General features: G+C 52.0%; 5 protein-coding genes across 5 annotated transcripts; 2 read left to right on the plus strand and 3 right to left on the minus strand.

Annotated features, from left to right (window-relative positions):
• Positions 1-399: 399 nt before the first annotated feature.
• Positions 400-819, minus strand: Z517_06370 (uncharacterized protein; the record flags this gene model as incomplete). Its single annotated transcript, XM_013428110.1, has 1 exon — positions 400-819. The coding sequence occupies one exon, from the start codon at positions 817-819 to the stop codon at positions 400-402; it is 420 nt and encodes a 139-aa protein (XP_013283564.1).
• Positions 820-3,866: 3,047 nt separating this feature from the next.
• Z517_06371 (uncharacterized protein) lies at positions 3,867-4,635 on the plus strand (the record flags this gene model as incomplete). The annotated part of the gene is made up of 4 exons (XM_013428111.1): positions 3,867-3,886; positions 3,943-4,170; positions 4,280-4,412; positions 4,486-4,635. 4 exons carry the CDS (start codon positions 3,867-3,869, stop codon positions 4,633-4,635), a joined length of 531 nt encoding a protein of 176 aa, XP_013283565.1.
• Positions 4,636-5,073: 438 nt separating this feature from the next.
• Z517_06372 (uncharacterized protein) lies at positions 5,074-5,736 on the minus strand (the record flags this gene model as incomplete). Its single annotated transcript, XM_013428112.1, has 1 exon — positions 5,074-5,736. The coding sequence occupies one exon, from the start codon at positions 5,734-5,736 to the stop codon at positions 5,074-5,076; it is 663 nt and encodes a 220-aa protein (XP_013283566.1).
• Positions 5,737-6,780: 1,044 nt separating this feature from the next.
• Positions 6,781-9,548, plus strand: Z517_06373 (protein sey1; the record flags this gene model as incomplete). Its single annotated transcript, XM_013428113.1, has 3 exons — positions 6,781-6,974; positions 7,028-9,204; positions 9,253-9,548. 3 exons carry the CDS (start codon positions 6,781-6,783, stop codon positions 9,546-9,548), a joined length of 2,667 nt encoding a protein of 888 aa, XP_013283567.1.
• A 967-nt stretch (positions 9,549-10,515) lies between these two features.
• Z517_06374 (uncharacterized protein) lies at positions 10,516-13,123 on the minus strand (the record flags this gene model as incomplete). Its single annotated transcript, XM_013428114.1, has 13 exons — positions 10,516-10,639; positions 10,729-10,783; positions 10,847-10,990; positions 11,076-11,230; positions 11,301-11,541; positions 11,616-11,690; positions 11,744-11,774; positions 11,827-11,963; positions 12,027-12,308; positions 12,377-12,509; positions 12,570-12,631; positions 12,696-12,915; positions 12,974-13,123. The coding sequence occupies 13 exons, from the start codon at positions 13,121-13,123 to the stop codon at positions 10,516-10,518; spliced, it is 1,809 nt and encodes a 602-aa protein (XP_013283568.1).
• Between the last annotated feature and the right edge of the window lie 1,533 nt (positions 13,124-14,656).

The raw sequence follows: 14,656 nt of genomic DNA on the forward strand, positions 1-14,656 counted from the left end.
ACATCCTAACCCACAAAGCTCCGACTTTGCTCACATATTTCACTACATCGATAGAGAGAGAATTTTGTCCAGAGGGCCTCTGATGCTGATGTTTGAAGAGATCCTCTCTTCACGGCCAGGTTACGTCTTGTTCAGGTCCGGCTATATAAACAAGCATGTTGTCCGAGAAAGTCAACACCAATTAATGAATTTAAATTGCCAGCTAGCCAACACATGTATTCTCTCGAGATCATCGCCTTCCAGAGACGACGATGAATTAATGGAGGCGTGAGGATATACACTGTCCCGGAGCACACCGCTCTAGAGATGCTGCCGAAAAACAGATCTTACGATCAGTGACTCTTTCAGCCCCTTGTGTGTGATTCAAATAAGCTCTCCGTGCCATGCTTCAAGCACTACTTATTCTTGCGGTTGGAAGTAGCTCTGGACGTACGCACTGTCTGTGAACTCAACGACCTCCTCCAGAAGCGATCCGTCCTCGGACATGAGAAGCAGGAATATATATTCGTTGCTGTAAATTCCATTCTTCCCATTGGCGCGGGAATGGAGGTGTAGAGCCACTCGTCTGGACGTCTCGTCGACAATCGGCTCTGTACCGGGTGCGAGCCAGACTTGAAAATCGGAGAGGTCGCCTGATACGGACGAGTGAAAAGCCGCAAACTCTTTGTTGTTCATGGACGGTGCTTTAAGCGACGATGGCAAGGTACGCTGGACACAGTTGGCGCTTCGAACCGACACGACCTCGTCGACGGTACCGCCGCTCATGACACGGATGAACCGGTCGGTCGTGGCTAATAATTTGTCGCGGAAAGAACTCATCATGCACGATTGTCCGTCGCGAAGACTACGATGTCTGTAGTGTGGAAGTGTTTCGGGTCGACGATCTCTGGAGCGGAACGCAGGGCAAGGTCAGAACAGGAAGTTGGGCTGAATGTTATTACGTCCAGAGTAGGGTTGCCGTATGATGAATGATGCCCCAACATGTGGGGTCAGTTGCCATTCCCTATCCTGCCAAATTGTGGGAGCATGCTTCTGTTAACAGTAGACGCGACATATCTATCACGCACCAGGTTCCGAGCGAGAACATATTTCCAGGTGTTGGTAGCGTCCGTCTGCGGCTTCGTCGCGACCACTTTCCCATCCCATGTCTTGGCTTGGGGACGAGACCCACTCAAGGGCCAGCATGGCACTAGAGGTCACGTGGCTGCAGAGATTGGGCGCTCTGGCGCTTCAGCTCCAATTCCCCGCTTCATCACTATTGTTCCCCCTCCCAGCTACATCCAGCATAGTGCATCGTGGAGTGCCATCACCTCGAGGAGGTTCTACGCAGACCTTGGCATAGGCAATTGCTCGGCACCGGAATCATGATCCGTCACTTCGGCCAGACTGCATAATTATTGAGCCATACCTGGGGTGAGTGCATACTGCTCTACGTGATTTTGGGGACGGTGCTTCTGGTTGGGCGGGTGTCTTTGCTTCCTTGACCTGAGGTGGAGTTGGATGGGGGCCTCAAGGTCGTCCCTGCTTGTGGCCCTCCATATTCCCTTTGCCTATTCAAGGGCGGCACCGGTCGATGGACAGTAGTCGGTACTGGACGGTGTCAAAGGCTGACGGCCAAAACGCGTGGTATATCCTGTCTGGATGACTCCTGTTGTGAACCGTGACAGCTTTCATATACCTTGACGTTGTCTATTGCCACCATGTCAGTAGTGCTTGAACATTCCAGCCATGGAAGGCTCACTGGTGTTCAAAAAGGTGGAGTTACGAAATATCTTGGACTGAAATATGCATCGCTGCGTGGGCCTTTTGCGGAGCCAGAGCTCATTCAAAAATATGAGACGCAAACCGTTGATGCCAGCAAAATTGGGTACGCGCCTGCTCCCGTAGTACGAGCTTTGCTCGCTTCGTTTGGATAGCCTGAAGGGTTGATGTCAGAGCAACTCAAACATCTCCCCCTTCAGCTAGAGAATCTGAGGTGGATAGCAACGATGGATCTACGACACCACCAAGTCAAGACGGCACCGGGTCGCTCTTTCGACGAACTTCCGAGGACATGGATATGATTCAAAAAAATAAAAAATAAAAAATAAAAAATGGCTCAGCCAACAATAATTAGAGTAATTTGTCTGGTCTCTCTTCCTCTGGAGGATAGTTAGTGCAGAGCAATTTTTACGGCCTGGACATGGATGACAGCAGGGAATATCGAGGTGTGAGTTTGGGGGCCTTCAGAGCAATATGGCTAGATAAGCTCAGTCAATCTTCTCAGAGAGTGTTCAACGTTTTGGACAACTGGGATCTCGAAGGGCAATAATGAATCTCAACCTGCAGACCTTAGACCCTTGACCGTTGACCGTACAGGCGCGACACCGCAAAGATTAGCAACTCAGACGTTACCGTGCGCGACTATAGTTCTACAGGGATCTGACAATGCCGCAAGTCGACAGGATTAGCAACTCGTCCTATTCCGGCCACAGCATTAATTGTCGAATAGTTCGACTCCAGGATTATAAATCTGGCTCGTACAAATTGCTTTGTAGATGTCCAGTGTCTCACGAAAGGCCACCCCAAGATCTTTCAGCAGCACAAATTCCCTAATAAAACCGTATCAGTCATTCTTGGATAGAAATATCTCGTTCAAGATGTTGGAGACCCAGACAGACGCGGACAATTCTTCTCAGGATCGACCACGCCACGTCGACCAATCGGGAAATACTGTCGCCGCGGCCGTGACGAGTGAATCTGAAAATCGAAACAAGATTAGTTCGACCGGCCATACGATCAGAAGTGTTCAGCAGGTAGGAATGTCACTTCCGTGCCCTGCCTAGGGTTAGCTGGACTCTTTCAACTCCAAGTCAAGGATCGGAGAATTCCTGAAATGTAAACGCTGAACACGTTTACAGTTCGAAAAAACTTTCACCTTAAATGGATACGTTTTCGACCCTTCGACTTCCGAAGAAGTTACCTTCAGCGAAGCCGACGCCCAGAGAGTTCAAAGGCTCTTGGGAGCAGAACTTAGCAATGTCAGGTTCCGCGCAGACAACAGAGAACTGTGCTCTTATCATCTTCCTGGGTGGAGCAGTTGTGAAGCTGGTCTAAAAGTACTCGGGCGTGGATGAATTTGCAGCCACCGGTCCGTCTTCGCGTACTATAGATTTTCTGAGGGCATCCTCAGATGACAGGGAACGGCAGGTCGGATAGCTCGTCGACAGTTAGAACTATTGCGCATGGAGAAGGAGACAGGAGAAGAAGGGCCTGTAGGAAGAGTGCGCACGTTCTCAACGTTGGGGCAAGCGGTACGAAGAGTGGTCCATCGTCGCTGGGATGAGGGGAAGGCCCGGCGACAGGAGGAAACGGCAGTCGAACGTTGACGAAAGCGGCGACGGTACCGCCAACTCAATATATACCGTCGACAGCAGGTTTCCGTCGGTCAGCGTGGTCCTTGTAGAGTCGAGTCCAGGGATACCATCCGCAAAGAGAAATCACGGCAGCGCTGCTTTTGAGCACATCACGGATCGTCAACTTGACTTTGACCAAAGGTCATTTAGCCAATGAAAGCCCCCGCATAAGTCTCCATCGAAGCGGGCAGGTCGGCACCACAGCCTTCCGACACCAAGACGCCCGGAGGTTTGGGCCCCATCACTGGTGAGAAACGGGTGACCGCGCACCTGACTCGCGCGAGCCAGGGGTGAGCACAGAGCGGCATCACCCTCGTCCCAAAGAGGGGTTAGCCGGGCTTGATTTTATCTTGGCATTTCAAGCTCCGCCTCCGCAGCTTGAACCTCACTTATTGTGCCGAGTGCAGAAAGAGTTTCTGCTTCTGAAGAGTCTCGAAACAGTGCTCGTGGCGTGGGCCAACAGTTGCAATCATGGCGAAACGAGAAGCAAGGTACATGATCTTTTGAGTCCTTTGGAGTGCACACATGACTGACCCTTTGTTTGCAGATTCAGCACCGATGTGCTGATTGACACCACGCCTATGCCCGACCACATCCCTAAAGTCGAGGAGATCGGAGCCAGTTCAGCCCCCCTCTTGAGCGCGTCTTTCTTCATTGGGGCAAGATGTCGGCCTTACAACGATGACTACATGCAGTGCAAAACAGAGGCGTACGGTCGAGGAGAGTTGGATTGTATGCGGGAAGGGAGGAAAGTCACGAGATGTGCAGCGAGCGTGTCAGTCTTTCCCCATTGAACTGGATCAAGAGACTTGGAATCAAGCACGGATAAATGTAAGACTTGGTTGAAAATTACAAAGTACTGATCCTGCCTGGGATTGCTGCAGATTGTCTGATATCAACAAGAATTGCTTGGAGGAGTTTCGAGCACACTGGAGCTGTCTGGAGAACAATAACCACCAACTGTGGCAATGTCGACGGCCAGAGCGTGTGCTCAACAGATGTGTTTTTCAGAAAATCGTAAGTAACCCTGCGCTGCCCGCCCTGCAGTTTGCTCAGATGTCTGGAACTATGAGACTAATGGATGATGCAGGGCTTGGAGAAGACTATTCCCGATACACCAAAGGGACAGACGCCGATCCATCTCCGGGACAAGCAGCTTTTTGCAGACACTCCACAGGTTGTCATGCCGTGGGAGAAGGATGTCGGGGTTAGAAAGAAGGACGCTGCTCAACCACAATAAACCGTTGGCTCTATGATTGTTGTGAATCAAGGTATTCTCACACTCAACAGGTTGCTCAGATAACCTGGTTGAGATCCCGAGCTTGGCTGCAAGATAGAGGAGAATAACAAAACTTGGACGGGAGAAAGGCGTCGACAGAAGGGAAATTATTGTACATATGTAACAATTGGCCATGATGGCCAGGCAAGGTCTCATGAAATGCCAGAACACGTTACCCGCTCGCCAATTGTTAGTGGTTGCTACAACGTGACGTGCCTTCTTGACACAAGTCTCTCCCTTTCACAATGCACTCCAATGAGAAAAACACAGCCCCGTACGCCTGCGCGACACTTGTTCAAAGAAGGAGTTGAGATGGTGGCCGCTTAGTGACCTTGTGATATGTCTCACTGCCACCATGGGCACCGTTGTGCTTGTACTTTCTGGCAATCGACATTGCCATCACTCGTCCTCTGTCGGTGTTAGGCACCCGTCGCCCTCGTCGTCACTGTCCTCATCGTCATATCCGATCCCTTCGGCGGTCTCCTTTCCTTCCACCAAATCCTTGAACTTCTTAGTCCACTGGTCGACCTCTGCGGCACTCTCTTTTTCCAGGCTTTCCAACCACTCATCTATCGGAATGCCCTGGACATATCTCGGCTGTTTGTTGCGGCATTCTTTGACTGCTCTGAGCTGTTCTGACAGTTCTTGCATTGCTATAAGATGATTAGACGGAAAGGTCTTGGACAGATGGGCGACTTGTGATTTTGGTGGCCCGAGGATCCAGGCGCTGTGTGCCGGTGATACATCAGGCATAGCTAGCGTCACCAGCGGTAAGGTCGGTGCTGTGGCTGTCTCATGGCTTGATCTTGGTTGCCCTAGGGACGGATTCGCAGGTTTGGGTGGATTAAGCGGCTGACAACTCGCATCATGTTCGACGAGATGGGCTGTGCCGCAACCAGTTCCCTGGCAGTTGATGAGTTTCTTGCCGTGCTTGCAAGCCTTGGGGACAATGATAGCCTTGTTGCAGCGAGGACAAGCAACAGTCTTTGGGGGACGGGCGGTTTCTGCCGGGTCTTGGGGTGCAGCTTTGCTGCGGTGGTTCTTCTTCCTGTTCCGAGGCATGGTTTCAAAGGGGTTGTTCTGGCAAGAGAAAGAGAAAGAGAAGAGACCCAACCTGTCCTCTGAGAAATATGTCTCTTTGAAAGGAGGTTGAACTGTTGTAGTCAAGACCGTTTGACAACAGTCGTTTGTGGTGGTTGATGGAGAAGCGACCAAAATCTTGATAGGGCGCAGTCGGTAAAGGGGGAACTATCGAAGTGCTGATGTTTTTCTCCTTGGCTCAGATAATTGTTCGTCTCGGTGCAAGAAATCATGTTGTAATGTGCCTGCTGCGCTGGCGATGAGAACCCAAGTCTTTCTAGTCATGGATCTCAGCCTCGCACATGTGTCCAGCAAACAAGTGGTTCGCTCCAAACGACAACAATATACCCTATGTTCCAACAGAGTCTTGACGTCTTTGACCAGTACTTTGAACCAGCCTCTGGAAGTTACTAACTCTTTGACAGGTTGATAGGCCGTGAAAGCAGTCAGCAACAGTCTCTCCAGGCTCCAGCAATGTCTCCAAAGCACATCAGACCCTGTCTACTAGGGCGAACTTCCAAGCCACGATTTGAGGCACAAGGCGGTAGGCAAGAGAACAGGGCATATCGAGCACTTCGGTTTACTGTTTGTCTCTCCTTGTGAAAGAGCCAGACGGTCGTTGGACCGAGTAATCTGGTAAGCGGCGTTGACAAGGCTGAAGCCTGCAGAACGTTTGATGTTGAGGAGGCTGGTGGAGACCAGTGACCCTTAGCATGCCCGGAACGGATCATCATTTAGAGGCCTTCCGCCACTAACAGGCTTCGACTCCTTTAGAGCAGGTGAGCCGGTCCGGGCCTCAAGGGTCACTGGCACCACTGGGGTCCAAGGTTGGGTGGGAGTCTTGGGACACTTTCTCACATCATCTGGCCAATTGTTTCATGGCCGCATCCCCAGGCCGCACACCATCTGTCCACATCCCCTGGCAGGTGGCTGTTCAGGTGATGACCAGTTATTCTTTTCCATGTCCCTTTAGCACATACCAAGGCTTTTCTTGCAGGGATATATCATCCGACCGCCATCACCGTCATGGCGCATTCAACTCTCTCGCCGCCGCAGTCCCCCGTCTCCTCAGCGACTCGCGACAGACCTCTCCAGATCAACCGAGCAAACACTGCCCCAGAAAAGATGTCGGTGAATGGGCATTTCGCGTCTGCAGGCCAGAACGGGACCGCGGACTTTGAACATGGTGTCCAGGTTGTCGATGAGGATAAGCAGTTCAAGTATGACCCCTGGTTTGACTCGAGCACATCCGGTCTTACTGACCTTGTCGCAGCTCTGATCTGGCCAAGTATCTCAGTCACACTGGAGTCTCCCATGCCGGGTTCAACTACCATCTCATCTCCGTCTTCGGCTCGCAGTCGACTGGCAAGTCCACCCTCCTAAATGCCCTCTTCCAGACCGATTTCTCCGTCATGTCCGAGACAGAACGACGCCAAACTACTAGAGGAATATGGCTGGCGAAAAACAAATCTTCAGCGACAGAAATGGCAGACAATATCCTGGTCATGGACGTTGAAGGTACAGACGGTCGGGAACGCGGCGAAGATCAGGATTTTGAACGCAAGAGTTCGTTATTTGCGCTGGCGACCAGCGAAGTTCTGATGGTCAACATCTGGGAGCATCAGGTCGGGTTGTACCAGGGCGCCAATATGGGTCTGCTGAAGACGGTCTTTGAAGTCAACCTCCAACTGTTTCTGAAAGATAGAAAATCCACTTCGCGGAGCTTGCTATATTTTGTCATTCGAGACTTCCTTGGAACGACACCACTGCAGAATTTGCGAAATACGTTGATGCAGGACATGGGGAGGATATGGACCAGTCTGTCAAAGCCTCCGGGGTTGGAGAAGAGCAGCATCGACGACTACTTCGACTTTGCTTTTACTGCCCTCCCACACAAGCTATATCAGCCAGAACAGTTCAAAGCCGAGGTTGCAAAGATGGCAACGCGGTTCCGAGATGGCCATCGTGATCGCCGGAGAGATGCATTGCTGGGCGAACTTGACGGTGGTATCTTCCTTCCTGAATATCACCGACGAATACCCGCGGACGGCTTTTCCCACTACGCAGAAGGGATCTGGGACCAGATTGTGAACAACAAGGACCTTGATCTTCCGACCCAACAAGAACTCCTGGCTCAATTCAGATGCGACGAGATTATGAGAGAAGTCATTGTCGCTTTTGACGAGGCGATCACACCGCTCGAGACACAACAAGCTGACGCAGCAAGAATGGGTAACGCCGAGCCAATTTCTGGACTGGGTGCCGCCATGAGAGAAGCCCGGGCTACCGCCATCAAGAACTTCGAAACTGAGGCGAGCAGGTACCACAAGGGTGTCTATCAACGAAAACGGACAGAGCTCGAAAGCAAGATTGATACTAGACTCAAGGTGTTGTTCGCTGGGCAACTTTCCGCCGCACACAAAGAGGGGGTCCAAGATTTCTCGGATGCAGTTAGTGGAGCTGTCAAGGCCGGGCAGAAGAAAGGGGCATCCTACGATTTCGCTGAAATTGTGAAAGAACAGAAGAAGATCGCGCTCGACAAATTCGCATCCGTGGGAAAGGAGGTGGCGATCGAAGGGTTGCCTTGGTCTGACTATCGACAACAAATGGGGCTGTACCAGAAAGAACTCGATAAGATTTCGGGTCAGTTACGACGGGACGAGATGCGCCGACTCGCAACAAGGGTTGAAAGATGGGTCAGAAGCAAACTCAACGACAGCGTCGGACTGGAGTTCAATGGTCTTGGATCTGGCCGCGGTGGTTCTGGTGCGCCTGAGCAGGGTGATCGACCTCTGGAGAAGGGCATTTGGGACCGGATCTGGTCTTTGTTCGTCGCGACCGTGAAGGATGCTGAGAAGCGCTTCGCTGACCGGGCGGCTTCCTTCGACGCCAGTGCCGAAGAAGTTGAAGTTGGCATCTGGCGCCTGAGGAGGAAGTCCTGGGCCGTACTACGTTCCAAGATTGACGAAGAAATGATGGAAGGTAATCTCTTACTGAAGCTCCGAGAGAACTTCGAGGATAAATTCCGTTACGATGAGGCGGGCGTTCCACGGATTTGGCGACCAACCGACGACATCGAGGGCATTTATACACGAGCTCGAGAAAGCACCCTCACCCTAATTCCTCTGCTCGCTCGCTTCCGGCATTCCGAGACCGGGGCACCACCACCTCTCGACGGATGGATCGGTCCTACTCCTGCAGCTGCCACACCCGCCGACGAGGAAGACCTAACCCCCATCGGAGGAGTTGACGAGGAAGAGGGCAAGAGTCTGGAAGAGGAGACGACGATTCTTAATGAAGCTAAGCGGCAAGACTTGACTGTTAGGTTCAAGAAGGCCGCAGACGGGGTGTATGTGGAAGCCAAACGTAGTGCGATTGGTGGCATGACACAAGTACCGCTTTACTTCTACGGTCTCTTGCTGGCACTAGGGTGGAACGAGATCGTCGCCGGTAAGTTTGATATTATTGGTCTAAAATGTGATACTAACATAGTCGCAGTCCTTCGCAATCCTGTTTACTTCATGTTCCTTATCATTCTCGCCATCGCCGCTTACGTCACCTACACTTTGAATCTCTGGGGCCCGATGTTTAAGATGGCGAACGCGGCGTCCCAACAGGCTCTGGAAGAGGGCAAGAAGCGTCTCCGAGAATTCTTGGAGGAGAATCCCACGGCGAGACATGCCGTAGCGATGTCAACCGGCCGAGATGAATACGAAATGAGAAATTTGGACTCGACTAGAGCAGGAAAGGTCAAGACAGACGGGGCTGATGACGAGGATGTTGATGATATTTAGCGCCCTCGAGATGGGTGTTTCTGTTCAATGGTGCGGCATGATCTTGATGACACAGCGATTGTTACCTTGAATGTTGCATAATGCAGAGTGGACCGGATCGCAGCTTGGAACGGACGGCTTGGAATAGAGAAACCTATGCAAGGCCTGATCAGTCCTTTCGTATGCAAGTGCAAGTGCCTAGTCGGTGACTACTGCCAAAGGGTTGGAAATCTCCCCACAACCGCTGTCGCAGCCTGGCTCACTCCAGTGAGCGACTGGCTGGCGTGCCAATGTATCACAATACGCGGGGGTCTTGGGAAGTTCTCACAGGGATGGGATGGAGGTAGTCCAGATACTTGTTTCTACATGAGTGAGTGAGTGGTATTATGTCGTCCTTGCCTTCCAAGGAGAGATCCACTCTGGTATACGGTCGTCCATTCAGTTAGCCGCGGATGTGCTACTAGGCCTTGTTTGAAACGTGTTGTGCTGACTGATGGCCCTACCTATCCTATCCGCCGTAGATGGAAGTCGATGTCCCGTATTACTTGGTAAATGGAAAAAGGGGTCGATGGGCGGAGACACGTGACGAGGCTGCGGCTATGAGGGGAGGAGACCACGAGTACGGTAGGTATATCTCACCACCACTCAGAGAGTGTTAGACCAGCACTCACTTCGGCAGGTCAACATGTCAAACGACAAGACTTAACATTTACCAAAGAAAGCCGTACAAAGGTCAAAGTATCTCGTCCCCAGTGTGAAGATGTGTGGACTCGATAGCTCGCTTATCTCTCCAAGTTGGATTTTTTTTTTGGTAGAACTAGAACTAGAACTAGCAGTACCAAGGCAGAAGAAGACTTTTGCCCGGGGACTAGGACGGGAGGTGGACCACTGTTGTCGCTACCACACTAGCTATGTTTCCCTCACAGTCCCCATTTCTGCCCTGTCTCGCCGTGCCGTCGTGTAGAAAGCGGGGGGTCGGGAGGCCGAGTCAGACGGCGCTGTCGTCCTTGCAGCTCTCCTCATCGCTGTCCGGGGTGTGGATTCTGAGGACCTTGGCTTCACCCTCACCGTGGGCGATGACGTGTGGCTTGTCGAGTTGGACGGCGGTTTGGCTAGTGGGACATTTATTAGTATGATGGTCATATACACAAGTACATATAAGTCGTCTGTGAGGGAGGAGATTCGCGAGAGGATCACTTACAGGGTCAAGAACTTGTCGACGCTGGGGACGAAGAGACTGACGATGCAAGCAACAGCTGCGGAGCAGGTTAGTTATTCACTCCGCTAATGACCAAGGGGGATTTCGGCGAGTCTCTCACATCCAAAGGCCAACGTGACCAGGAAGATCATCCTAAACGCACTGCCGTACACGTCTCGCGATGCAATTGTGGCTGCGCCGAGGACCTCCGCATCGACGCCCGGGACTGCCAGGAGAAGGTCTGGTTTTCCGGAGAGGAATGCCGCTGTTGAAAAAGAAAACAAGTATTAGCTTTGACTGTGCCTGAGATGGCGTTTGAGAACGCTGGGGGAAGGACGCTTTTTTCTTACTGATAAAGGATTCGATCGAAGTGGCAGGAAGACCAGCTTCGGTCACGGCGCCGGCGAGAGTAGGCACCATATTCGAACTGACTTTGTTGTTGAGGATGCTGCCAAAAATGGCGAGGGCGATACCCCCACCGGCGGCTGAAATGGAGTTTCGCAACCTGCGAACGACAAAAGGTTAGGGACAAAACGCAGTTCCCGACCATAATATATCTAGATGTGAAAACTTACCCGACAGCGACGCCCAAGTTCTCGTCACCGGCACCGAACTGAAGGAACAGACACCCGATGATGTTGGCCGCGCACGTGAATTGGGCAGTGAAGATGCAGAGAACGACGGCACGGGCGAGAGTCCATTGGGTGATGGACGCCATGGAGGCCGTGAAAGCCGCTTGAGCAAAGACCACGAAGATGTACTGGAATCTGGTGTGCTTGAGAAGACCAAAGAGGGCACCGGACCAAGTGATGGCGACTTTTCACATCCGAGTCAGCCCGTCAGTCCAATGAGCAGCATAATCGACAGGGTAAAAGAAAGACACAACTTACACACTCCCGCACCATTGTTGATGAAACTCAACCAGCCGACTCGTGGTTGTTCGGTCGTGAACAAAAATTGAACCACTGCTCAGTCGTCAGTGTCTTGTGTGCGATACGAGGGCAATATCTATACTTACTTTGCGGCCAGTAGACTTGCATAGAGTACAGCTGTGTCGCTGTCAGTTGATAAATTCATGGGAGGTCGAACGACAATACATACCGTAAACCCAGCAGTAAAGTTGATGATAAGCGGCAGAGTAAACCGTCTCCATCTCTTGATCAAATGTGGTGGACACAATTTCTCGGTGCCGGGTCCGTACACTTGCCACAATGGGAAGGCGACGATGAGGGTGACGGCTGTCCACCAAGGTTAATACTATGTCTCAAAGAAAAGCCCAAGGCTTGGCAGGAGAAACTTACCTCCTATTATCAAGGGGGCGAGCACGGTCGCACTCGTCCAAGGATAAGGATTTCCGCCGAAGCCAATGCCGACCAACAGGACCGTCAGGCCCCCGGTGAAGAGGAGGAGACCGACGTAGTCCAGCTCCCTCAACTGCTGTCTGATGGTCTTGCCGTCGGGGTGGAGTCCAACGAATCCAGGCGGATGGTAGAAGATGACAGTAAAGACGAGAGAGAGCCCGTTGGCTAGGATTCCGATGTAGAAGGTGTAACGCCAGCCGCAGTTCTCGACAATTGTGAAGGCTGAAATGCAGAAACAGTCAGGAAGAGGCATTTTGAAAAAAGGTCACAAGTATCGGGGTTGTACATACCAATGATGGCGCCAAAGGCTGAACTGGGTAGCGAAAACAGGTTCATGAATGCCAGAGCCGTTCCTCGATGCTTCCTTGGGACGATGTCGAATGCGGCCGAGTAGGAGAGTTGCTGTCCTGATGCAGCGACGCCCTGTACAGTCATCAGCACTGTTGTGTCATCTGAGGTTGTCCGCAGGAGGGTTCTCCCTACCAGCAAAGTCATGGCAGCGATCAATTGTCCTACTCGGTTTGCCCTGCTGCCAACGATGGTTCCTTCGGGACATGTTAGCATGTGGTGCGAGCAAATTGCAGCATATCGCCATCCCTGGGGACTTACCAACTACACCGAAGACGTTTCCGATGATGAGAATCTTTCGACGGCCAAAAATGTCGGACAGGCGGCCGTTCATCCCCACGAGGGCACCAGATACCAATGTCCACGAGGTGGCCGCCCAGCCGATGCTGGAAGACGGTCCAATTGCATTATTGATGGTCAACAGGACCGCTGATGGCAGGATGAAGGACAAGAGACTGGCTTCATAGTTGAGAGCAAGAGCCTAGGCGACTCCAGATCAGCCTTCCGTCAACAACGAAGTCAAGCAGGTAGATCCTTACGACAAGAGCCATCATGACACGGAAGTTCATTTTCTCTGGGATTCCATTTTCTGCACCAGCGACTTCTGTTCCGCTGGAGACCACGGTCTCGGGCTTGACCTCGAAATGCCTGAGCTCGGCGGAGTCCTTCTTTTCGTCGGTAGAATCCATCTTGGACCTATTCGGCAGGGGTGAGAAACCAAGATTCTACTGATAGAGAGGGAAGGTGGTGGAAGGTTGGAGTGTGATCTTGACCACGATTCGAAGGGAGTAAAGGCATGTTATGTTTCGCGTACGCCCCCCCCCCCCCCCCCCCCCCCCCCCCTGGCACCCCTTGCAATACCTTTACCCCGGGAATCCGGTCACTTGGTCGAAATCGAACTATCCGTGCGAGATTCCCACGTCTGGACCCCCGGGACAGCTCCCCGCGTTTCGGTTTGGATGCCGGGGGTTGCAGTGCCCAGCCCCCGCAAGTTTTCCACTGAGAGAAAGAAGAACTTGGGGAAGTGGAGGGTTTCGCCTATATAGTTTAGATCGCCTCACTTGACTGTGTATCTGGGCACCCTCTATTGGCTGCTTTCCCAACCTAGAGTGACTAGTGCACGTTGGTCCTCTCTTAACAATGTGACCCATTTCAACCGAATTCCCCGTCATTTCAACTTACAATTCTCCCGCTCAAGCAAAATAATCCCTGTTTTTTCCTTTGGCGAGCTTGCAATAGCTGGAAACGGCTCTACACCCCACGAGACACGTGGCGACTTCAAGCTTTCTCTGCGCGAGATACCCTAACTTTGTGACTTCAGCGAAGTGTTGGGGACTGGCGGCGAAGAGTGCTTGGTAACGGCGTCTGCAGATCGGCCCTTTCTTAATGTGGTTCTGCCAATCTCTGGCGAAGACTGTACTGTGAGGTGACTTCGAATTGAGGAACCGGACTGTCGGACAGGTGAGATACCATTACCGAGACAGCCAGAGACATGATCCGGCCTTCCTCGATACCCCAAGATATATCAAATCGCCACAGCCAAACAACTTCGAGCAAGTCCTTGTACGATGGCACAACACAAAGTGCTTATTCACAGTCGACTTGTCGCTTCTTCTCACCGGATTCTGGCCCCTATGCCGTGGTCCACAGGTCTGGATTTTCAACTACAAGTAGGGTCGTGGCGCGCCCACGAACACGTTCCTGGGATGGGATAACAACCACCTGAGTGTGCTAAGCTCTTTCGCGTTCTGGGCACGTCTGGGCAAGATGAGCAGCGTTGTGCCATGTTGTTGAACGGTCTAGCCACATTGCAACTCCTTATACAACATCCCCACTCGGTCCGGCACAGTTCGGATTGTCGGATTGTATCCTCTGGCTCGTCGAATAGGAAACATTCACATCCACAGAACATGGGTTCGGACAACTACATGGCTCACGAGTCTGCGACAGCTCACAAGACCGGCTAGACGCGGCCAGAGCATGGGTTACGCCAAATGACTTCTCTTCAACCCTCTGGTTTTCAGCCGGTCTACTCGTATCTGAAATCTGTATGTTTCGGTAACGGCTACCGAGACTGGCCTCCCACCTTTTGCTGAAGATCACTGTCAGGGTTCCGAGCCTTGTTGTCTGCTTGTTATCTCGTCCTGGGCCACCACCTGGCATACGCTTTCGTGACCCGAGACACCCCTGACGCGTTCGGATTTCCAACCAGAATAAAATAC

This window comes from Fonsecaea pedrosoi (genome assembly GCF_000835455.1).
Source record: "Fonsecaea pedrosoi CBS 271.37 unplaced genomic scaffold supercont1.4, whole genome shotgun sequence".
NCBI lineage: Eukaryota > Fungi > Ascomycota > Eurotiomycetes > Chaetothyriales > Herpotrichiellaceae > Fonsecaea > Fonsecaea pedrosoi.